This window comes from Heterocephalus glaber, unplaced genomic scaffold (genome assembly GCF_053883595.1).
Source record: "Heterocephalus glaber isolate CG9 unplaced genomic scaffold, H.glaber_assembly_v1.0 deba00001457, whole genome shotgun sequence".
In the NCBI taxonomy this organism is placed as follows: Eukaryota; Metazoa; Chordata; class Mammalia; order Rodentia; family Bathyergidae; genus Heterocephalus; species Heterocephalus glaber.
Genome location: NW_028258305.1, coordinates 8,477,290 through 8,501,870, shown reverse-complemented (window position 1 = coordinate 8,501,870; position 24,581 = coordinate 8,477,290). Strand labels below are relative to the sequence as shown.

At 37.7% G+C, this 24,581-nt stretch overlaps 1 protein-coding gene and 2 pseudogenes across 1 annotated transcript; 1 reads left to right on the top strand and 2 right to left on the bottom strand.

Moving 5' to 3' along the window:
- The first annotated feature begins 35 nt into the window (after positions 1-35).
- Pex13 (peroxisomal biogenesis factor 13) lies at positions 36-24,206 on the top strand. The gene is made up of 4 exons (XM_004867242.4): positions 36-343; positions 11,835-12,529; positions 20,094-20,219; positions 23,436-24,206. The coding sequence occupies exons 1-4, from the start codon at positions 252-254 to the stop codon at positions 23,732-23,734; spliced, it is 1,212 nt and encodes a 403-aa protein (XP_004867299.1). The 5' UTR covers positions 36-251; the 3' UTR covers positions 23,735-24,206.
- On the bottom strand, positions 7,545-8,192 carry LOC101700276 (transmembrane protein 126A pseudogene; annotated as a pseudogene).
- LOC147826950 (non-histone chromosomal protein HMG-14 pseudogene) lies at positions 9,586-10,026 on the bottom strand (annotated as a pseudogene).
- Positions 24,207-24,581: the final 375 nt, after the last annotated feature.

The following is a 24,581-nucleotide window of genomic DNA, read 5'->3' as shown; positions in this document are numbered from 1 at the left end:
GCATTTACCCTCAAGTTTAGAACGGAAACTAGTCTAGGGGCAAATAAAGAGAGTATTTCCTCCCGTGAATTGGTGGTATCTGCTCGCCCTCTGGTCTCAGCTGGCTAAATACCACAAACTATGACCTGATTTGCAGGAGTGGGCGGGTGGAGGGTTCGGTGCTCTTTCCGTTGTGCCTGGCTCGCGTTCAGCGAGTGTACCCTGGCCTGAGCAGCTCCGGCTGGGAGTGGGAGCGGAGCGGAGGCTGAGAGATGGCGTCCCAGCCGCCGCCTCCCCCGAAACCTTGGGAGACCCGCCGAATTCCGGGGGCCGGGCCAGGACCAGGACCTGGCCCCACTTTCCAGTGAGTGTGGGATTCTTTTCTTCAAGCTTGAATTCGGTGGGCCTGAGCGGGGACTCGGCCGGAGGCGGTTGAGGCCGTTACCCGGGGCGGCTGTCGCGTCCCGGCTTCAGCTTGATCCCACCTCCGGTAGGGGGTGGGATGGAGTTGGGGTCCGCGCGCCTACGGAGGGAGTTTCAATTGTGACAGTCGTTTCTTTTTTTGTTTTTTCTTTTTTTGTTTTTTTTGTTGTTGTTGTTATCGGGGATCGAACTCGGGTCCTTGCGCTTGCGAGGCAGGCGCTGGAACCACTGAGCTAAACCCCCAGCCCTGACAGTCGTTTCTTGTCTGGTACTGACGTTTCCTCAGGAGCTTCTGGGCGCTTGTCAGGGTGCCTGCGCTTGAAAGAAGAGGGGGCGGTTTCTTCCCTGTTTTTGTTTGCCAGACCCTGTGGCAGAACAGCCTGACCCTCTCTGTACGCTCGGTCGGTGACAGTTGAGAGCGTTTGCCCAGTTCCGGTAGAGAGCAAAAGTCATTCATAAAAGCTGTTTACCACCTCTGGAGAAGTTGGTGAAAGCCCAAGAGGTCACTTTTACGCAACTGGATCTCAAGCCTATATACTTGGCGTTCTTTGCTAGCAATAATTCAGGCAATGTTTCTGGCTGAGATTTAGAGAAGCTCCTCTAAAACAGGAGCTCTGAATCTGTGGATGGTCTATAAGTTGAACACATTAACTGCCTATTTTATTTTATTTTAATTAAGAGATAGGGTCTCCTAGTGTAATTCAAGCTGGCCTTGAGCTCACTAAGATAGCCCAGACTGGCTTCGAACTCACTGCGATCCTGCCTCAGCCTCCCTAGTGCTAGGATTACAGGTGTACACCATCCCCGGCTAAAATTTAAAAACATACTAAAGTATAATATAAAATATGATTTTTATAGATTCGTTTTTACGGTTGCCTACTTTTCTATTGACTTTCTTTGCTTATCAGTTTATAAGAGTACTTATCTTTTTGAGACAGAGTCCTACTGGTTAGTACAGGCTGGTCTTAAAAAGCACTATGTAGCTGAAGCTGGTCTCAAACTCAAGATCCTCTTGCCTCAGCCTCTAGTGTGCCACCATACTTGGGTCAAGAATACTTTATATATTTATATTTTTATTGATATCTTTCAATCTGTAACTTGCCACCTTCTTTACATTTATGTTCGATTTTTGTACAGATATTTTAATTTTAATATAGCAAAAATTGTCACATTTTATTGCCTGTGCTTTTTGTCTTAGATAAATCACTTCTACCTACGGCAGGAAATTTTTTTTCTCTATAATTTTACAGTACTAGGGATTACAGCGATGACCCCATGCATGCTAGGCAAGTCCTCTTTCACTGAGCAACGTACCCAGCTTTTTTTTTTTTTTAAGTTTGAGACAGGATCTCTCTTAGTTGCTCAGTGGCCCTTCAAACTTCTGATCCTCCCGCCTCAGCCTCCCTTGTAGCTGGGATTATAGGCATGCACCACCACATTCAGCTTATATTTTCATTTAAATGTTCTAGTTTTCGTCTTCCAATCTTTAATTCACCAAAAAGTGACTTTGATGTACTAAAATCAATGTGAAGTAGGAAATTCAATTTTTCCATGTGGATAACTGATCATCCCAGCAGTATTTATTGAGTAATCTATTCCATTTTATTTTATAATCCCATCTATCCTATACCAGGTTTTCCTAAATGTGTAGTAATGGTTTGGAGGACTTTTTGACTTGTTCTGCTGATCTGTTTGTCTATTTTTTTGGTAGCACCATACTGTCTTAAATTACAGAGCTTTGTAATTTTTTTTAAGACTGGTCTCCCTATGTTGCCCAGGCTGATGACAAACTCCTAAGTGCCATGTAGATAATCCTGTTATTTACAAATAAGCCAGTAGAAAAACAAAATAAGCCAGTTGAATTAGTCAGCATCATTGTGTTGGTACTGAGATATTCGCTTTTTGTTTTCAATACATACCCTGTCAAACTTCTTACTACCTTTCTCAGATTTCTATTAAGAAGTGTAAAATTTTATAACTGCTTTGCTGAGTCTGTTAATATTATATATATTTTCCTTTAAGTATGAAAATGTGATTTATTGCATTAATGATGAGTTATTTATTTCTAATGATGAGTTATCTTGCATTTTTAAATATACAACCTCAAAATCTGTTTTGTTATTTTAAGATCTTTGCATATATGTTTCTAGGTGAGGTTAAAAGTTACTTTTTTTGTACTGTTCTGGTTTTGTATTAAAATTTTATAGTCTGAAAAATTTATTTCTAATTTTTGTTCTTTTATAAGTAAATTATCTTCCCTCTATTAGTCTTTATGATTTTATATAATACCTTAATCCTCTTTAGCTTTATTATGCTGTATTGGATATAAATATACATATTCTTTTTTTCTTCTTCTTTTTCTTTTTGTGGTACCAGGAATTGAACTTAGGGCCTTGAGCTTTTGAGGCAGGCGCTGCTCTGCTGAGCTACAATCCTGGTCCTAAGAATACATATTCTTTTCTCCTCATTATCCACAGTGTTTAAAGATTCATACTTTTCTTTAATTCAGAAAAATCCTTACCAATGATACCTTTAAATATTTTTGGGCACTTTATTTCCTATCTCATCTGTTAAATATTATGTCAATATCAAATTGTTTCTGCTACAAGTAGTAATATACTGTACTTTAAAGACATTTATTGTTTAGTTAGCAATAAGTGGAGAGATCTGTTATCTCAACATTATCATCAAGGGACCTAAATTTTTCCTGGCTTTTTTTTTTTTTTGTCAACTTTCTGATAGTTTTAGCCATCCTTGTCTTATTCATATACTTTACCTCTGACTTTTTTTTTTTTTGGTACCAGGGATCAAACTCAGGACCTTGCGCTTGTGAGGCAGGTGGTGGAACCACTGAGCTAAATCCCCGGCCCCATATACTTTAAAAAGAACCTCTTTTTTTTCCCCCTATCTGGTTGCTTTCAAGATATTCTTTGTTTTGGATTTTCAGTAATCATACTTTCTTGGGGTTCCATGGTTTTCTTTGTGTTATTTTTTATAGAACTCAGAGGGATACTTAAATCTGACTTTGATGCCATTTATTAATTTCAGAAAAGTTTTAGCCATCATCCCTTCAAATATTGCTTCTGCCTAATGACTCGACTCTTCACTGCTTTAAACTAAAATTACATATATGTCAGTAATGTATCCTGTATCCTATAACTAACCAACCATAGTTTGGTTTGTGGGGAGTTTGGGGGTTTTTTGTTGGTTAGTGGTTTGGGGTGTTTTATTTTGCTTGTTTTAGAATTCCCATTTGACCCTGCTTTATGATTTCTATTCTCTGCTGAAAAAAAAAATTTAATTTTCTCTTCTTTCATTTTTAATATAAGCATAGTTTTTTGTAGTCTTTGTCTAATAACATTTTCTGGATCCCCTATAAATTATGCTCTTTGTATTGTCTTTTTGTTAAAACATTAATTTTGTCATCATGGAGGCCCAATTATTTTTTAATGGGAGCTAGACATGGTAAATAGACAATTTAAGGTAATTTGAAGCTTAGGAGGAGGTATCTTCCCCTCAGGGACTTTTAGTTTTGACCAGAACCTCATGAGAATAGCAGTCTAGGATTACTTTAATCCAGTTAAGGATTGAGCTGATTTGAAACTGTTGTTCTTACCAGGGCTGGTCTATTTCTTGTTAACCTTTTCACCCTTATTCCTAGTATATAGCCCTCTAAGTTCCCACACCAAAGTGCCAGGCTTACTATAGTCCTCTCCAGAGTTCAGAACTCTTGCTTGTCTCCTTAGCCCAGGGAGTTTGTTAAAAGCTCTGCCCAGTTTCTCATCTTGTCAGCCATCTCTTCCTCAATTGGCCCTAGAGAAACACTGCAAAATGTGAAACTGGTTTTTTCCCTCCTGGATCTTGACTATAAAATTGCTTAGTGTCTTGCTCTCTAATGCTTTAAACAGATCTTTTTCTAGTTTTTTTCTAGCTTTTCAAGTTGTTTTCAGTTGAAGGGTTAATCTGATTCCCTAGACTACTACCATTAACCTAAAGTGAAATTCCCAAATTCTATATTTCCTCTCTACTCTTTAGTGTACAGCAACTAATTTTCTTCTTGTCTCACAGTTACAAGATAGCTCCTGTGTCTATGAACATCATGTCTAAGATTTCTAATGGACTTTTTTTCCACATTTACATGTTTTATGTCATGTGGAATTTTCACAGATGATATTCCTTTATCTATTTGACAACTGTAAACATATCTAGATGTTTTACTTAAATTAGTTTTTCCTTGCATGAATTTTTATTGTTGATTTTTATTGGCCTGGTTACTTAATGTTTTTACTTCTTCATATCTGTGGCTTTTTTTTTTTTTTTGGTACCAGGGATCGAACTCAGTACCTTGCGCTTGTGAGGCAGGTGGAACCACTGAGCTAAATCCCCGTCCCCCTGTGGCATTTTTGATGAGCTTATTTGAGTAAGAATTTAAGAGGTATTTTCTCTCCTTTTTTCCACATTTCTCTCTCTTTACAACAGGTTTCTTGTTGGTTCTATCTGTCCCACCTACACCCACTCTCATGTAAGAATCAGGTATAAAAACAGTGGGCTAGTTAAGGACGTTACAGATTGTCACTGAGTTACATCTCTTTAAACCATGCTTAACCTCCAAAGAGAGACAATAATTGTCATCATTCAGCCTAACACGATGTAACTATCCTGCATACAACCACAGATGCACTAATTCTTTCCCCAAAATCACAGTAGTCCTAACATCACTCAAAAGTCTTAAGTCCAAAATCTTCTCTGTGACTCAAGGAAAATTTTTTAATTGTGAACCCCTGTAAAATTCAAAAAACAAAAAACAAAGTTACATGCTCCCAAGATAAAATAAATTACGGTCAGCATTCCAATTCTAAAAGGAAAAAATAGGGGAATTGAAAGGAATCAGACTAAAGTAAAACCAAAACCCAGCAGGGCAAACATTAAATCCTGTGGTTCCGTGTCTGGCATTTAGGGCACATGGCAGTTAAACAGGAGTTCCAGAGGGCTTGGGCAGTTGCAGCTCACATAGTCTCTCTCTTAGGCTGGCACCATTTACCACTTACAGCTTTTCTTGGCAGACATTCTACATTTCTGAGATCTTCAACTTTCTTGGGTCTCTATTACAGACAGCTTAGGCCTCACTCCCATAGTTTTACACATCCCTCTTTCAGTGGCTGCTGGCAGGGAGTCTGACTCTGTCAAATGTTGCCTGTCTTCCCACGCTTTCCTTTGAAATCTGAGTGGAAGTTTCCATGACCCTATAACTCTTACATTCTCCATCCCTGTAAAACCAGCATTACATAGATGGTGCCAAGGTCTGCCACCAGTTCAAGCAGTACCTTTGAACTGTAGCTGCAGTGGCCCCTCAGTGCCTGGACAGTTGAGCACAGTGAAGTGAATCCTGGGGAAGCAATTTACTAGGGAGCTCTGTGAAAGCAAGGTACAGGGTGCTAGGCTGCCCTTTTCTCAAAGCAAAGTCTGTCAAAGGAATTTGCACTTTTACACTCCAGAGCGGTTGATTGGTGGGGTCTGACTAATTTCTTCCATGTCCTCAAGGCATCTTTCCTGTAGTCCTGGTTTGAAGTATCTGGTTATTTCTCCTCCTCCCCCAACCCCTTTCCTTCTATCTCCTCCTCCTTTGTGACAGGCTGGCTTTGAACTCGTGGTGATCCCGCCTTCTGAGTGCTGGGATTACAGGTGTAAACCACAGTGCTTAGCATTTGGCTTCTTTTTAGTGGCACTAATCTCTTCAGCAATCATACCTTCTTTTATGGCCAAACTGCAAGTTTTTCAAGTATTTACCTAGCTGTTTGCTGCCAATTCTCACTATACATCTGGAACATTGGGCTGCCTTTAAATTTTCTCCCTCAGATCAGTTAATCACCTTTAAACTCAGCCTCACAAAATTTTAGGGCATAGACAGTACATAAACAAATTCTTTGTCAAAATGTAGCATGAATGACCTCTAGTCCAATTGCTACTAGAGTCCTATTTCCATCTGAAACCTCATCAACACAATCTTTGCTGTCTGCATTCCTGTCAGCATTCAAGTCTTCTGCGCTCCCTTCAGAATCAGGCTTTGCTTACAGCATTTTAGGGCTTCTCCACATCTTCCACATTCTCTCCAACCCTTTCAGAACTCCCACTTTAAACCAGTTCCAAAGACTACTTGGTCAGATGTGATAACAACAATGACCCCATTCCTGATACATACCAGTTTTCTGTATTAGTCAGCTCTTCCTTGTTGGGACAAAATACCTGACACACACAATTTAAAGGAAGAGTGGCTGATTTTGGCTAACAGATTCAGATTCAGTCCAGTGTCAGCTGGCTCCCAGGCAGAAGCATCATGACCAAAGAGCATGGTAAGTAAAATCTGCTAACCTCTTGACAGCTAAAAAAAATCACAGAAGAGCCAGAGACAAAAGGGCCAGAAATCTCCTATGACCTACCCAGGCACACTAAAAAATATGCTTTACTAATTAATCTATGTTGTCTCAAGCCAGTCAAAGTGACCTCATGTGATGGTTTCAGTAAAAATTGAGTACACTAAAAACATTATATGAAATTATTAGGCTGTGTGTACGAGGTACATATGAAACATTAGTGAATTTCATAGTTAGACTTGAGTCCCATACCAAAGATATCTCATTAAGTATACGCATATATTCTAAAATCTGGAGAAAAAAATCTAAAATCCAAATTACTTCTAGTCTCAAGCGTTTCAAATAAGGGATGCTCAACCAAACTGATACATGCCATGATGTGGGTAAACCTTGGAAACATTATGCTAAGGGAAAGAAGCCTGTAACAAAACACTAAAAATCATGAGTTCATTTAACATAAAGCCTCATTATTTGTTTTTTTACAGAGAAATTATGTTTGCTTGCTTCCTTCCTTCCTTCCTTCCTTCCTTTTTGGCATAATGCTAGGGATTGAACTCAGGGCCTCGTGCATGCCAGGCAAGCACTCTACCATTGAGTACAACTCCTGTCTTTATTTCTGTTTTAAGTGGGTAGCCTTTACTAAGGTTCAGCCTTTTGTTGCCCTATATAGCCTTGTACCTCATGTACTAAATTACAACTGTGTGTTTATTTTTATCATTAGAGACTGGTTATTTTCACTATTTTATTTTTGTGTACATATATGGTTAAAAATCAGTGAATTTCTAGGCCCAGTTTGGATAACTAAAGAGCCTTTATAAGTAGTTTATATTGTCTAGTCCCAAGATATGCTGCAAACACAGTCTCAGGTAAAAGGGGAAATAGCAGCTTTCTAAAGACAGGCTTGGATATTCTAATCCAGTACCTTAAGATGTTTCCTTTCTCTGGTAGCAGGGTTGATTGATACTTGGCTGCTAGGGCACCATTCACAGGAATAGCCAAGAAAGCAGGGTACCCACCACCAAAACTAAACCAACCAGTCCAGCCTGTGTCATGGTACAGGTTTCACAATCAAATCACCTGTACTCAAAGGTAAACTTAAAAAATTTGTGTAAGAGACATTTGTTGACAAAAATGAGATCACCTCCATTGGTAAGCCAGCAGCTATATAAGCCTTTGTCACATGCAGAGTGCACCGAAAAAGACTATTTGCTATAAGGCCACAGAAAGTAGCATTAAGTCCAATATATGTTGATCCATGTTCAAGTAGACTCCTGTCTGTTTTTGGAAGTTGGTTAGTCTTTCTCGCTATGATATCAATTAAATTTTCCTTTAGAGTATCATCTGGTTTATGATTTTCCATTTTGAGCCTTAAACTCACCTCCTGCGTTCTTCTTCCACCATCCTATGGCTCACTGCAACCTTCGCTTCCACTCACCAGGGTGCAGCCACCATTGGCTCTAAAACTTCATTATTTGTAGATTCCATATTTTTAAATTGACCTACTCACTAAAATTTGTTAACCTAAAATCAATTCCCAGCACTTTCATAGTCATTCATGGACATGCATAGTGCAGGTGTGACCATTAATCCTGATATGTCAACTTCATTAGGTCAAGAAATGCCAAACAGATTAGTAAAGCAAGTAAATGTATTGTTTGGTTGATGATGTGGCCTGAAACTTGCAGGAATCTAAACCTTTGTTTCTTCTAGGAATAGTGATTTAATATTGGCTAAATTAGAGTTCACAAAAAACTTTATAGGACATACTACCTTAAATAACAAGAATCAACTATAATTGAAATACCCAGAATAGACATGTTTATAGAGACAGAATGTAAATTAGTGATTACCAAAGATTAGAAATAGGAGTTGGACATGGTGGCACACACCTGTAATCCTAGCACTTTGGGACATTGAGGCACGGCAGGAGGAATACAAGTTCAAGCCTAGCCTGGGCAACTTTGTAAGACCCTGTCTCAAAAAAACAAAAAAAAACAAAACAATTAAATAGCTATGAATGTAGTCCAGTGCAAAGATCCTAGATTCAATCCCCAATACCACCAAAAAAAAAAAAAATTGAAAGTGGGTCAGGAAATGTGGAGTGGCTCCTAAAAAGGTGAGATTTCTTTTTTGGGATAATGAAAAAATTCCAGATTTTAAATATAATGATAATTGCATATGTATATTTTGTCTTCCGTATTTGAGATTTTATTGGTTGTGTTGAGGATCAGTACAGACATTTCACTTTGTACACAATTCTTAACACACTTACCAAAAATCTAAAAAGCCCTGTATTGTTTCTTTTTCAGTTATTCCAGTGACTTTCCAGCTTCAAATTTGGAGGCAAATTTTCTGTAAGAGGATTAAGTACCAGTATCTTCAAATGCTGATAAAGCATTTCTTAAGTTCCACTGATTGACAATTTCATATCATATACACTACATACTGAAATTGTTGATCTTTCATAGCACATTAACAAAATTAGGCAAACTGGACTACCACGACCAAAGATGTTATAGATTGCACATGATTCTGACAGGGCAAAGATCAGGAAGTAGTTTTCTTTAGGAAACAATTCTACTAAAAATAACATGGGACTAAAAGTCATTTAAAATATACAAGACTTATTAAATGCATGACTGTGACTCCAAATTGCCATTTAGTATGCTTTGTATTGCAGGATATAAAACTAACCCCCCTATCACTTCTCGGCCTTTTGACTAAGATCAAGTATAAAACTAACCCCCACCTATGGAATATTAAGCTGACACCCGAGACAACGCCTGCCATAATTCAATACCCCACTATTTTCTGGTTGTACCAAAAAAAAATAAACAACCAGTAAATGATTTCACCCCTAAAAAAATCATTTACGTTTTAAAAATGCGATAAGATGGGATTCCCTCCTTTTAAAAAAATATTTCTACAGCTACTAAAAAACTTATGTGTGATTAATCAGACTTAGCTTCTTTCTCTTCTGCTTTGTCAAAGGCTGTGCTCTCCTCATTTTTAGTTTCTCGTTTTCTGAAGGTAAATCTTCCTTAGTTTCTTGATTAGCCACTTTGGCCTGTTTTCCCTTTGCTCCCCTTTTCACTTTTGCTTGCACTTTTTTGTCCAAAGATTTATCCATTCTCGCTGCTTTTTTTGGCTTCGTTTCCACTTGCAGGAGCAGTTTTAGCCTGTAACCTCTTAATCTCCTCCTTGGCCCCTCCTTTGCCACCTCTTCGGCCGAGCTGACCCTCCTCTTGGGCATCTTGGCACATCGCTACCTCTCCTCCTGCTGGAGCTCCCTCAATGAATATATTTAAAATCCTTGTATCTTACACTTTTAAGTGGGTGAACTTAATCTCAACGTTGTTTACTAAGTACAGTCACTTGGGCTTGGTGACACATGCTTATAATCCCTGGAGAAATCAACAAAATAGTGGCAAGCCAAATCCAGCAATATATCATGACCTATTTGATTTTACTTCAGGAATGTAAGGTGACTTTAACATTTGAAAATTAGCCAGGAAGGGCTGGGGATTTAGCTCGGTGGTTCCGCTGCCTGCCTCGCAAAACGGAAGGACCCGAGTTCGATCCCTGGTACCAAAAAAATAAAAATAAAATACATGAAAATTAGCCAGGGATTTAGCTCAGCGGCCCCACACCTGCCTCAAAAGTGCAAGGTCCTGAGTTTGATCCCCAGTTCGGGGGCGCTGAGGGATGATTAATATAATTCACCATATTAGGAGAATAAAGGAGAAGCATATAGTCATCTTGATAGATGATGAGAAATCATTTAATAAAGTTCAGCATTCATTCGTGGTAAAAACTCAGCAATTAGTAATAAAAATAACTACTAAATTTATAATAGATCTATAGCAAACATAATAACTCATGGTGACACGTTGAAAACCTTTCCTTTGATGTCAGAAATGAAACAGGGATACCCGCTGTCATCACTTCTATTCAAGTGCAACACCTCCACACAGTAACATACAAAACATTATTGAGACTTATTTTTTTAAATGTTATTGAGAAAAATCTTTTAAAGGCCTAAATAATGGATCATTTACTGTGTTTGTGGATTGAAACACTTAGTCATATAAATATATTAATTTACCTCAAATTAACCTATAGATTCAGTATAACCCCAAACGGAATCACAATAAACTGGAGGGGGGGTGGTGCAGAAGAGATGTGGAGCTCCAAGCTCTAGTGGCAAAATATATGGAAATGCAAAGGCTCAATAGCCAAGACCCTCTTGAATTTGAAGAACAGTGTGAGAGGACTTCTGTTTTTAGATATTAAAACGTAATTATAAAACTAATAATTAAATAGTGCTTCTTAGATTCAAGGATGGAAAAATAGTTATGTATATAAAATATATATATATATATATATATATATATATATATTTATATATATATTTTTTTTTTGGTACCGGGAATCAAACTTGGGTCCTTGCACTTGCACAGCAGGCGGCAAAACCACTGAGCTAAATCCCTGACCCTATAATCTTGAGACAATGGATGTGTCTTTAAAATGAAACCATAGCTTGAATATAATATTAAATAATGCCAGCACAAGTAAACAAAATAGCAGTTTAATAAGCTACTTTATCTTACTCAGTTTATCTTAACAATGGGCATCTAAGCACTGGATATTGGAGACTAATCCTTACATTAGTCATCTTTTTAACCATCAAAGATACATTGCAAAACCACAGTGGATGCCTGAAACTACTAATAGTACCAAACCCCATTATCAACCTACCTATGATAAAGTTGAATTTATAAATTAAACATAGTAAGAGATAAGCAACAATAACAAATGATAAAAAAACATTACAATGTGATTGTGGTCTCTTTCTCTCAAAATATCTTATTCTACTGTGGTAACCACAGGTGGCTGTGAGTAACTGAAACCATGGAAAACAGAATCACAGATGGGTGACTATGCTCCTACAGCATCTTCAGTAGAATCTGTCATGACAGTAGACATATAGTAGATATTTAATAGTTACTTTGAATTGAATTGTGTACTTAAATAACTATTTTGAATTTTTTTTCATTTTAGATCTCCTGACTTGGGCCCTACTTTATTGACAAGAGCTGGACAACCCACACTTACCAGAGTGCCCCCACCTATTCTTCCAAGGCCATCACAGCAGACAGGAAGCAGTACTTTGAACACTTTCAGACCTGCTTATAGTTCATTTTCTTCTGGATATGGCACCTATGGAAATTCATTTTATGGAAACTATAGCCCTTATAGTTATGGATATAATAATTTGGGCTATAATCGCTTCCGTGTAGATGATCTTCCACCTAGTAGATTTGTTCAGCAAGCTGAAGAAAGCAGCAGAGGTGCATTTCAGTCCATTGAAAGTATTGTACATGCGTTTGCCTCTGTCAGTATGATGATGGATGCTACCTTTTCAGCTGTCTATAACAGTTTCAGGGCTGTATTGGATGTAGCAAATCACTTTTCCCGACTAAAAATACACTTCACAAAGGTTTTTTCAGCTTTTGCATTAGTAAGGACTATAAGATATCTTTATAGACGGTTACAACGGATGATGGGTTTAAGAAGAGGCTCTGAGAATGAGGACCTGTGGGCAGAAAGTGAAGGAACTGTGGCTTGCCTTGGTGCTGAGGACCAAGCAGTTAACTCAGCCAAATCTTGGCCAATATTCTTGTTCTTTGCTGTTATCCTTGGTGGTCCTTATCTCATCTGGAAACTGCTGTCTACCTACAGTGATGAAGTAACAGGTAAGAAGAAGAGAAGAACTAATTCAGAAGCTATGCAACAACTTGAAATCTTAAGAATAGATTTATTAAATTAGCATCTTTTCTTTTTTTTGCGGTACCAGGGATCAAACTCAGGACCTTGCGCTTGCAAGGCAGGCACAGTGCCACTGAGCTAAATCCCCGCCACATATTCATTTTTATTTACTATCTGATCCAGTGTTATTTTGTTAAGCACTTAAAACTAGGAGAAGAGAATGTAACAAAGATTTATGTATTATTTGTTCATCTGTACACATTACCTAACTATGCTCTAGGATGTACTGAATTTGGTACTATGGAGCCTACAAAGATATATGTATAAGGAATCATCCCTATTTTTCTAAAATTTACTGGGAGGGAGTGGTTAAGACACATATGGTATATAGGTAATTAAAAGAGGAAAGATTGGTAAGGTTTATGACAGTTGGGCAGGCACATATGGTATTTTGAGCCTTTTTTCTTGCAGTACACTGTGCTAGATATTTTGTGTATTTTAATGTCATGTAATTGTTTCAACAGCCCAGAAATAATAATAAGAATTGGCCTCATTTTACAAGAAAATTGAGGTTCAGAGAAATCACTTGTCCAAAGTCACATGACTTTAATAAGACATTTAATAAGACAGAACCAGAAACATTAACTCCATACCCATGTCAACTGCTACACAGAGCTAGAAAAGTGAAACTAACATTTTTGGCTGTGGTATCTGGGAAGAAATGGCATCTAGGTTAGATTTTTGGAAAATAGGTAACACTTCATTAGAAAAAGGATAAAAAGGGCCAACAACGTAGCTCAATGTAGCACACTTGATTACCTAGCATGCGTGAGGCCCTAAATTTGGGCCTCCAGGACCATGAGAAAAGGAAGAGACTGTTGGGGAGATGGAACAGTTTGAACAAAATATGTACATTAAAAAAAAGAAAATTTGTTCAGCACTTGTCGTATAGTACCGAATAGGATAGTAAGGAAAAAGGGTAGGGGCTGGGGATTCAGCTCAGTGGTTCCGCCACCTGCCTCGGAAGCGCAAAGACCAGAGTTTGATCCCCGGTACCAAAAAAGAAAAGAAAAAGGGTAAGAAATTAGATTGAAGGCCAAGAGTGGAAGATCTTAACTGCCATTATGAGTCTTAATTTTCATTTAGTAAGGAATGGATGGTTTTTTGTTTTTCTTAAGCATGTTGTGAGATGAATATAAATGGTCTCTAAAGACTTCAGTCTGGGGGCTGGGAGAGTGACTCAGTAGTAGACCACTTTCTTAGCATGCTCAAGGCCCTGGATTTGAGTCCCAGCTATAAACAACAATAATAAAAAAAGGGGGACTGGGGATTGAGCTCAGTGGTTTCACTGCCTGCTACGCAAGCACAAGGACCTGAGTTCAATCCCTGGTACCAAAAAAAAAAATTCAGTATATCTGAAGTGTTTATTATATATCAGTGGTGGTTAAAACAAGTTGCAATTCGATGGTAAGATTTACAAAGGGTTTGGGTTTTCACCTTTGTATTCATAATATCTAATAATCTGACATCTAGAAGATGCTTAATATTAATCTGGGGGCATCAGTTATAGTGCTTTTGCATTAGGCTGGGTAAGAGACAATGAAGGTCCAAATTAGGGTGTGAGAAGCAGGACTGATGTAATGGATTCATTGGACTTGGTCACTGGTTAGATGTGACACATAAAGGGAATAAAGGAAACAAAATGCCCTTAGCTTTTAAATTTTGGTTAATAAAAGGATGTTTTATTCAACCAGTGTTTATTCAGTGTCTAATACATGCTAGATGCAGTTCTAGAGGTTAGGGATATAATGGTGAATAAAACAGATTTTTAAAATCCTGCCTTTCTAGCAATCTAATAGTGGGAGACAATTTTAAAGAAAAGTAAACTATATAGTAAGTCAGAAGGAAATATGTGCTATAGGAAGAAAAAGCAAAGCAAGGAAGAATGTTGGGGAATGCTAGGAGGAGGAAGAGAGGTTGCGGTGCTACATAAAGTCAGGAATGGCCCCCCCAAAGGAGGTGAGGAAACAAGCCCTGCAGCTATTTGAGAGAAAAGTCTTTTGAGGCATAGGGAACAGCACAGTTGCAGAGGTATTTAAGTGGTAGTGTGCCTAGCATGTCATGTGAACAGAAAGTCGGCCAGTGTGGCTGTGGCAAATCGAGAGTAGCAGAGGATGAAGAGGGAAGTATACAGTGATTTGTGTCATATTGAGTTTGAGTTTGATGTGGGGCCAGGGATTTATAGCTCAGTGGTTCTGCCGCCTGCCCTACAAGCGCAAGGACCCGAGTTCGATCCCCGTACCAAAAAAAAAGGTTTTATAAAAAAGAGCCAGCAGGACATTCAGATGGAGCTTGAGAAAGTTTCAGAGAGAATTTAAAAGGCAAGACAGAGCCAGGCATAATGATTTACCCCTGTGATCCCAGCACTTTGGGAGGCGGAAGCAGGAGGATTTCAAGTTCAAGTCCTGCCTGGGCAACTTAGTAAGACCCTCTCTCAAAATAAAAATTTTTTTAAAAGGACACTGAAGATGTAGCTCAAATGAGCACTTGTGGGTTTAATTCTCAGTACCACAAAAGTAAATATCAGGACAGGATCTTAGGAAAGGAGTAAAAAATGATTTATGGGGCCGGGGATTTAGCTCAGTGGTTCCGGCACCTGCCTTACAAGCGCAAGGTCCCGAGTTCGATCCCTGGTACCAAAAAAAAAAAAACCTGATATGTGATTCATCCATATAGAACTGACAGTTGAAATAGTGGGTTATATTACTGTGGTAGAAAAACAGAAAAGAGAGCTTAGGATGGAAATCACCAAGAACAGAAGTAGAACCATATTATTGCTACATTGAGAACCAAAGATGGATAGAGGAACTTAAAAGGAGAAGGATGATAAATGATGCAAGGTAAGATCAAGAACTAAAAAAATATCTTAGATTGGCAATTGGAGCTTACTAAGCTCCAGTAACTTTGGTAGAATAGAAGAGACAGAAATGAGGAGATAAGAGCCAAGGAAAGTCAGAAGATGTGAAAAGAAAAAAGGAATAGCAGTGAATGAAGGTGGGGGGAAAAAGAATAGTCAGCATGGTTTTCAGCTTTTTATTTTGCTTTATCATTTTAAGAAATTAGACCTGAGAATGTTTTTAATCTTAAAACTCAGAAGAATTAGCTGAGCATGGTGGCGCATGCCTGTAATCCCAGCACTTGGGAAGCTGAGGCAGGATCGCTGCAAATTTGAGGCCAGTCTGAACTACATAGCAAGACCCTCTCTCAAAAAAAAAAAAAAATTGTTACAGGTGAAATCAAATTTCAATGTCTGTCAATAAAGTTTTACTGGTACATAGCCACCTCATTCATGTACATGTTATTTGGGGCTGCTTTTGTATAGTAAACAAGTTGAGTGGTTTGCCGAGGCCATATGTGAGGCTCTTCATTATATCACACACACTACAAAGCTTTATAACTCAGTTAATAACTTGACAGCATATAGAGTGCCACATTCATTGTTATACCATCATTTTTTTATTGTGAGTGTGTACATGGCACAAGAAAGGATTCTTTATGTAACATCCTTTTAAGGATTATTTTGTTATTGAATTAGATGGCAAAGCATTGTGTTAATATGAAATGACCCTATAGCTATTTAAATGAGTATAATGTACACCAACATCATCAGATGAGCACTATTCACAGAAAACCAACTCAAAAAGAAAAGAAAATTTAAAAATGGAAATATAATCACAGCAAACTTCCTATCAGTATAAAAGAGAAAATGTGAGCCAGGAATGGTGGTACACACCTGTAAACCCAGCACTCAGGGCTGAGGCAGGAAGATTGCCAAGTTCAAGACTAGCTTGCTGGGCCTGGTCGCACATGCCTGTCAAGCCAGCACTTGGGAGTCTGAGACAGTAGAATCACCAAAGTTCAAGGCCAGCCTGAGCTACGTAGTGAGTTCAAGACTAGCTTGCTGGGCCTGGTCGCACATGCCTGTCAAGCCAGCACTTGGGAGTCTGAGACAGTAGAATCACCAAAAGTTCAAGGCCAACCTGAGCTACGTAGTGAGTTCAAGACCAGCCTGAACCACATAGTGAGCCCGTCTCTAAAAAATGGGGTGAGAATGAAGCTGTAACCAAAATAAATTTCTAAAAGACTCATTTGTCAGCTAGTCAACAAAAGTGATTCCACCAACCAAAGAAATATGTCCAGAGAAAGTAAATTAAGAGGCCTCAGTAAGACAGTTCTTAAGAGTGACAACATTTAGAATAATGTAGACAAGTAAAATCAAGGCAAATAAGGGGTAGGGAGTATAGCTCAGTGGTAGAGCACTTGCTTAACATGAGCAGAGCCAGAGATTGGGCACAATCTCCAGAACTTTAGAAAAGGAAAATAAATACAAGGCAAATTATTTGATTTTTCCTTGGCTCATGATGACCCAACAGATACTGATACTGCTCAGTTGTTTATTTGAGGAATCAGTTAAGTCTAAAGTTAATCATTATTTTATTCATCAGCAGGGACACTGCAGAAAATATTTGAATTTATCAGGTATTACTGAACCAGTAATATCAAAGGTAAACTTCATTTATTCTTATAACCATTATGTGAGTTTTTATCAGATGTAGAAGCTGAAGATCCTATTCTCCCTACCACACAGCAGTTTAGTGGCTTGACAAAGGTTAAGTTTTATTTTTTTGAAATTGAGGCAAAGATTGAAATTTTTATCAACAGAATCACCCTCAGTCACTATTATTAAGCACTTAACACTTCTTTTAAAATTCTTTTATTGGTACATTTTAGGTATACAATACATTTACATTTCTCATTGGGAGCATGTACCTTTACATGATGTATCTTGGTTCTTATTTTTTCCCCATTCCCAACCCTCCCTTCACCCCTCCACCCTTCCCTATTTACAAAGACTTTGTTTCCATTTTTTCCTTTTCTCATAATTTTTCCTTTCCCTTCTTTCCTTTCCCCTGCCCCTCCCACTTCCCCTACCCCTCCCACTTCCCCTACCCCTTTGGCCCTTTTCTTCCTATTTTGCATTATCAATTATTCATTCTAATCATTGGTACATTTTAAGTATACAATATAATGATATTCATCATTGGAAATTGGTACCTTTACATAATCTCTCTTGGTTCTTATTTTTCCCCCTTCCCCTGCCCTCCCTTCAACCCCTCCATCCCTCCCTGTTTACAAAGACTTTGTTTCCATTTTTCCATTTTCTCATATTAATTCCATTCCCTTCTTTCCTTTCCCCTACCCCTCCCACTTCTCCTTTGCCCCTTTTCTTCCTGCTTCACATCTATTATACCTTTTAGTCCTTATTTACACTTTCAGTTTCTCACACTAGAGAAACTATTCGGTATTTACATGTGTGTCCTATTTATTTCACTTAAGAGTATCGTCTCAGTGTGCATCCATTTAGCTATAAATGTCTCTAATTTCTCATTTTTATGGCTGAGTAGTACTCCATTTTATTTTTAAAAACACATTTTCTTTATCCAGTCTCCAGTTGATGGGCATTTCGGCTGTTTGCAAGTTTTAGCTATTTCAAATTGCGCTGCTGTGAACATGGGTGCACATATATCACTGTGGTATGATTCTTTTAATTCTTTGGGGAAAATACCCAGTAGGGGAACAGCTGGGTCAAATGTGACTTCCAGTCCTAGTTCTTTGAGGTATCTCCATACTGATTTCCACAGTGGTTGCACCAGTCTACACTCCCACCAGCAGTGGAGCAGGGTTCCTCTTTCCCCACAGCCCTGCCAGCATTTGTTATTGGTTGATTTCATGATAGCACCCATTCTTTCTGGAGTGAGGTAGAATCTCAGCCTTGTTTTCATTTGCATCTCTCAAATGACCAGAAGCACTTAACACTTAATGGCTTTGGAAATCAGCTTTTACTACAGACTTGATAATATTCTTAACAAATTTAACCTAAAACCATAAAACAGAACAGTGGTTATATGAATTATTTATGCTGGAATAAAGTTATTTTGATAACAGTTACATTATTTGAATTACAACCACTGTCATGCTGCTTTAACTCAAGATTTCTACTCCCACCTTTGCAGTAGATAAGTTCTAAGTTCAAGCTACAGTGCAAGAGGTAGTTTTTGAACCTCTAAGCAAATGCAAAGGAAATTTCCATATTTCAGGATTCATTTAACTGTGCCATTAAGGACCTTCCATATAATCTCCATTTAGAAGTGGTTAATTTGTAATATAATGATATGGTAAAAAGCAAAATCAAGAGAAAAATTTGGCTGAATTATATTCTAGTCTATTAATGTCCCAAATAGTGAATAAGCTTAATTAGAACCACAAATATATGTAATTAAAACCACAAGCTCATGAATTGATACCAGGATTTAGTAGTACCTGCTTGTGTGAAAAGACATTTTCAAAACTGAAGTACCATGGGCTGGGGATTTAGCTCAGTGGTTTGGCCGCCTGCTGTACAAGCGCAAGGACCCAAGTTCAATCCCCAGTACCAAAAAAAAAAAAAAATGAAGTACCAGAGCTGGGGATTTAGCTCAGTGGTTCTGGCTCCTGCTTCTCAAGTGCAAGGTCCTGAGTTCGATCCCCAGTACCAAAAAAAAAAAAAAAGGTGCTTCAGAAACCTGCAAAACTGTGGGGAATAGTTTAGGGCTGGGGATTTAGCTCAGTGGTTCCACTGCCTGGCCAGCAAGCACAAGGACCTGAGTTTGATCCCCAGTACCAAAAAAAACCGAAAAGAACTACAAAAATGAAGTACCTCAAATCTCATCACAAATTAGCATTAACAAATGAATATTTGCAGTTGAACCTGAAAATGAAATCTCATGCTCTTGTGAGCTTATAAATGAGTAAATGAAGTTTGCCTTTGACACTGGTAGTTTATAATAGTTGATAAGAGTTTTCCTTTCTTTGGGACAGGGATTTAGCTCAGTGGTGCTGCACCTGCCTCGAAAGCACAAGGTCCTGAGTTCGATCCCCGGTACCAAAAAAAAAAAAGAATTTTCCATTCTTAGTAGTAGAACTATATTGCCCCCCCACAAAAAAGAACTTTTTTAATTTTATCAAAAAATATACAGAACTTCCTTTTCTCTCATTGTATAAGTGGCCACATATTATACCTTATTTTGCCTGTTGGCCTACAAAGTCAAGAGTATTTACTGTCTAGGCCCGGGGATTTAGCTCAGTGGTTTCATTGCCTACTGCACAAGCGCAAGGACCCGAGTTCGATCCCCGGCACCAAAAAAAAAAAAAAGTATTTACTATCTAACTCTTAACAGAAAAAGTTTGCCAACCCTTGGCTTAAAGTAAAGGACCAGGCATTTGGATCTTAAAGAAAAGGAAAAAGTTCATAAGAGTTATAATAGTAAACATGTTTACCTAACATAGTGTTGGTTATAGGATCTGTTTCTATAAAGATTCACTTAGTAAAAGGGGAAGACTTTTCTCTTGGCAAATAATGTATCCAATATACAGGTAATGACCAGTGAAATATCTGCCTTTTCCTTTTGCAAGCTTTACTAACCTAATCTTAATTCCTGATTTGGCTTATAGAAAACACCAACTGGGCAAGTGGTGAGGATGACCATGTAGTTGCTAGAGCAGAATATGATTTTGCTGCAATGTCTGAAGAAGAAATTTCATTCCGTGCTGGTGATATGCTAAATTTAGCTCTCAAAGGTAACAAATTATGAATTTTTAATATTTGTAAATTTTTAATATTAGAAACTGCAACAAAAGATCTTGCTCATTGTTAATGTTGAGGTAGTTACTAGAATTTCTTTTATGTCAGTTTAAACCTTCCAAATCTAAAGCAGTCAGAGAAACCCCAAGAAAATAATTCCAATAATATTTCACTGAGATAAGGAAAATCTCAGTATAGTCTCTTCTAAACTCAACACACTTGAATTCCAAACTCTGTTAATCCCCACACAAAACCATGAAGTACTAAATGTAGCAAATCAAAGGAATTATTGAGTATCATCTACAGATTCTTATCTGTCCATAACTTTTTTATTATTTGAATAGTATTTACTTCAGGAAGTCCATCATGAATATTTTAAGAATTACTGTCACAGGGCTGGGGATTTAGCTCTGGTTTCGCCACCTGCTGCGCAAGCGCAAGAACCAGAGTTTGATCCCCGGTACCAAAAAAAAAAAAAGAATTACTGTCATGAAGTATTAGAGAACTTTAGAAATTTATGTACATCTCTGGTTTATTTTTGGGCCAGGTCACTAATAGTTTTTAATGGCTTCACACAAAATACCTTTTTCCTTCATCTTTGCCTAGTGAGGATGACAAGGAGTTTGGGACGGTTTTGTTTTTGTTTTTTAAATTTTTGTGGGACTACACAATCATTGCAGAAAGTCACATTTTGTTATCCTGCTCCTGCATTGCACATGAGGAAATTGAGACTCAGGATGACTAAGTTGTCTAGTTTCACAAAGCTAAGATAAGGTAGAACTGAACTGTCAGTCTAGATTTGTTTAACTTCAGAACCTTTTGACTACTTGTGCTGATATTTCCATGGGAATAGCTATTAATGGAAGCTTCAGCCTTTCACTGCTTTTAGTCACTTTACACAGCACAAAAATACCTTGATCACAGGAAAAGTTTGTACTCAAGGAATTTTTTTTTTCCATTACTGGGGTTCAAACTTAGGACCTTGTGCTTGTGAGGGAGTCGTGGTGCCACTGAGCTATCCTTGGCCCTATCATTGGAAAAGTTTGAAGCATACTTCTATGTATTATACTTGTGTCTTCTAATAAATATAACAATTTACTGTTTTGGATCTCAAAAGAATGATTTATTTTTAAGGTTTGTTAGAGACAGGAACACTGATAATTGTTTTCCAGTTAATCTAAATAAAGGATAAAGCCAAAGCCAGGTGTGGTGATGCACACCTGTAATCCCAGCACTCAGGAGACTGAGGCAATGAGTTTTGCCATGAGTTTAAGGCCAGCCTGGGATACATAGTGAGTTCAAGTGCAATCTGAACTATATAGTGACACCCTGTCTCCAAAAAAAAAAAAAAAAAATTTTAATAAAATAAAAATAAATAAAGGATAAAGCCAAGAAGGCTTTCAGTTGCATCATAGTTCAGAATAAAATTTATGTCTCATTATTCTTAAATTAAGAGTGCCTCTTAACACTTTGGCTTTACTTCTTTGCTTTCCTCCTTTGCTTAAGGAAAGTATTTTTGAGCATTTAGAGTAAAATGAATTGTAGACATGGTTAATTTAAATGTCTGACCTCTTTTATTACAGAATATTAAGCATAAGAGTCCTAATTTAAACTGTTGATCTAAAAATTAACAGTTAAGCAGCTTTTTAAAGATATGGATAAAATAGATGGGGAAATGGAATTAAATATACAACTATCGTTAATCTTTCTTACTTTAGGCTTAGAGTATTGCCTTTAACTTTTTGTCGTATAGCTAGAGACAACTAGGGTCTTCAAGATATTGCCCATCTTGAGAATGTAGTCTTTTTTTTTTTGGTACTGGGGATCGAACTCGGGTCCTTGCGCTTGCGCAGTAGGCTTGCCCATCTTGAATTAAAATTAACATCCACTATCTTCAGGAATGTTTATCACAATCATATGGAATGAATTTTACACTGTAACTAAGTATGTAAAGAAAGCTGACTGTGCCAGGCATGATGGCGATGCCTCTAATCCTAGCACTCTGAGAGTCTGAGGCAAGAAAGATGGCAAGTTCAAGACCAGGCTGGGCAATGTAGACTTAGCGAGATCCTATTTAAAAATTTAAATTTAAATTAATTAAAAATTTAAGGGGCCGGGGATTTAGCTCAGTGATTCCACCGCCTGCCTCGCAAGTGCAAGGACCGGAGTTCAATCCTCGGTACCAAAAAACCAAAAAAAAATGTTAAAAAGAAGGGGCCAGGGATTTAGCTCAGTGGTGCCATCTCCTGCCTCGAAAGCACAAGGTCCCGAGTTCGATCTCCAGTACAAAAAAAAAAAATTTAAAAAGGAGCCAGGCATGATGGCGCACACCTGTAATCCCAGCACTGAGACTAAAGCAGGAGGATCTCCAGGAGTTTGAGGCCAGCCTGAACTACATATCAAGACTTGTCTCAAAACAACAACAAACAAAAAAATTTTAAAAGGGTTAAGGAAATAACCAACTGTGGCAGCCCTGGGTTCAGCCACCAGTACCACACACATACACACACACATGCACACATATACACACGCTGCATAAAGGTATACATATATTTAAAAGCCAGGTGCAGTGGTGAGCCTGTAACACCAGCAACTTGGATGGCTGAAGCAGGAGGGAAGGGTTGCTTGAGCCCAGAAGTTCAGGACCAGCCTGGGCAACTTAATAAGACCACGTCTCTTTAAAAAAAATGTTTACATTTATTTTCTATACTTACCCCAACTTATTATTGAGAAGGAATGAAATAGGCCTTTCTTAGATTCCAATTTAAAATATGAAACATTAATTTTAATTTTCAACTTACGAAGGACTGAACTTCCATACCTAATGAATAGACCAACTGATATAAACTTTATGTTCTTCAGGGTATAAAGAAATAAAAAATATAAATTATCAGAATGGATCTGAAGCCAAGCTCAGTGGTACCTATCTGTAATCCCAGCTACTCAGGAGGCTGAGGCAGGATGACCAGTTGAGCCCAGGAATTCAAGAACAACCTGGGTAACAGCAGAATTCATCTCTTCAAAAAAAAAAAAAGGACACAGAACTGTTAGGCTACCCAGCAGTTGATTTTCAATATACCTGTGTTACTACTTGTTCATATATTTTATTATTAAAGTGTTACAGATTTTACATAATATATTTTATCATTAATATTATGGTGGACCTCCAAAGTATGTTACAATTACAAGGCTCTTTTTTTTTCCCCCATCAGAACAACAACCCAAAGTTCGTGGTTGGCTTCTGGCTAGTGTTGATGGTCAAACAACAGGACTTATACCTGCAAATTATGTTAAGATTCTTGGTAAAAGAAGAGGTAGAAAAACAGTGGAAGCAAGTAAAATTTCCAAGCAGCAACAGTCTTTTACCAGCCCAACACTAACTAAAGGAGCCACGGCTGCTGAATCTTTGGATGAACAGGAAGCTGCTTTTGAATCTGTTTTTGTTGAAACTAATAAGGTTCTGGGTGTACCTGATTCTACAGAGAAAAGTGGAGATAAACAAGATCTTTGATATCTTTCATGTTTGTGTGCAGTTGAACAGTATTTTAGAATACTTTAAAAATTATTTCATACAAAGAAATTAATCTACAATTTAGTAAAAACATTTGTTATTGGCTATTCCAGGTGTTTTGCTGCTAGAAATTATTAAAGTTATACATTAATATGTTGGCCTAGTGACCTGGTCACATTTTGCAATGTATTGGACCATGAAAACATTACTTTCACCTAGCTTTTAAGATTATGGAGATTACTATCATTTTCATGGTATTTAAATCCCTTGGTATTGGAAGAGTAATATTTAATATTGATGAACTATATAGAATGCATGGTTTGCTACAGAAGGGATCGTTAATGCTTCTTAAAGTTCTGGATTGACTTAAAACCTTCAGAAATTGGCTGATAACAAAATTTATGGGAAAAAGCAAAAAGACAACATTTTTATAACCTTAAACTGAATAATAAAATTTTTCTGCTCTATATGATGTCCAGTGTTGGGTTTACTTTAGGTAGCAATATTTTTCACCCATGAACATTTAATACTATTATCTTTTATGTTAAAGTTTTATTTTAGGCAGGCTGGGGATTTAGCTTAGTGGTTTCGCCGCCTGCTACACAAGCACAAGAACCCGAGTTCGATCCCCAGTACCAAAAAAAAAGTTTTATTTTAGAACAGTCACTAGAAGCATTGCAAAGGAGATGGTTATAGAATGATAGAGTATAATTCTTTTTCACTTTACAACATGGCTGGTTTTCATCCCGAATGAATCAGAATATATGAAAAATACACTTTTTCTTCCACCCAAGACTCACATCCTTTGGGTTTGCACTTACTAATATGATCAGTTCTAGCAGTAATG

Coding starts and splice junctions, on each gene's coding strand:
- Pex13 (XM_004867242.4), top strand. CDS start 252: ATGGCGTCCCAGCCGCCGCCTCCCCCGAAACCTTGGGAGACCCGCCGA. Junction 12,530..20,093: donor CTACAGTGATGAAGTAACAG/GTAAGAAGAAGA, acceptor TTTGGCTTATAG/AAAACACCAACTGGGCAAGT. Junction 20,220..23,435: donor GCTAAATTTAGCTCTCAAAG/GTAACAAATTAT, acceptor TTCCCCCATCAG/AACAACAACCCAAAGTTCGT.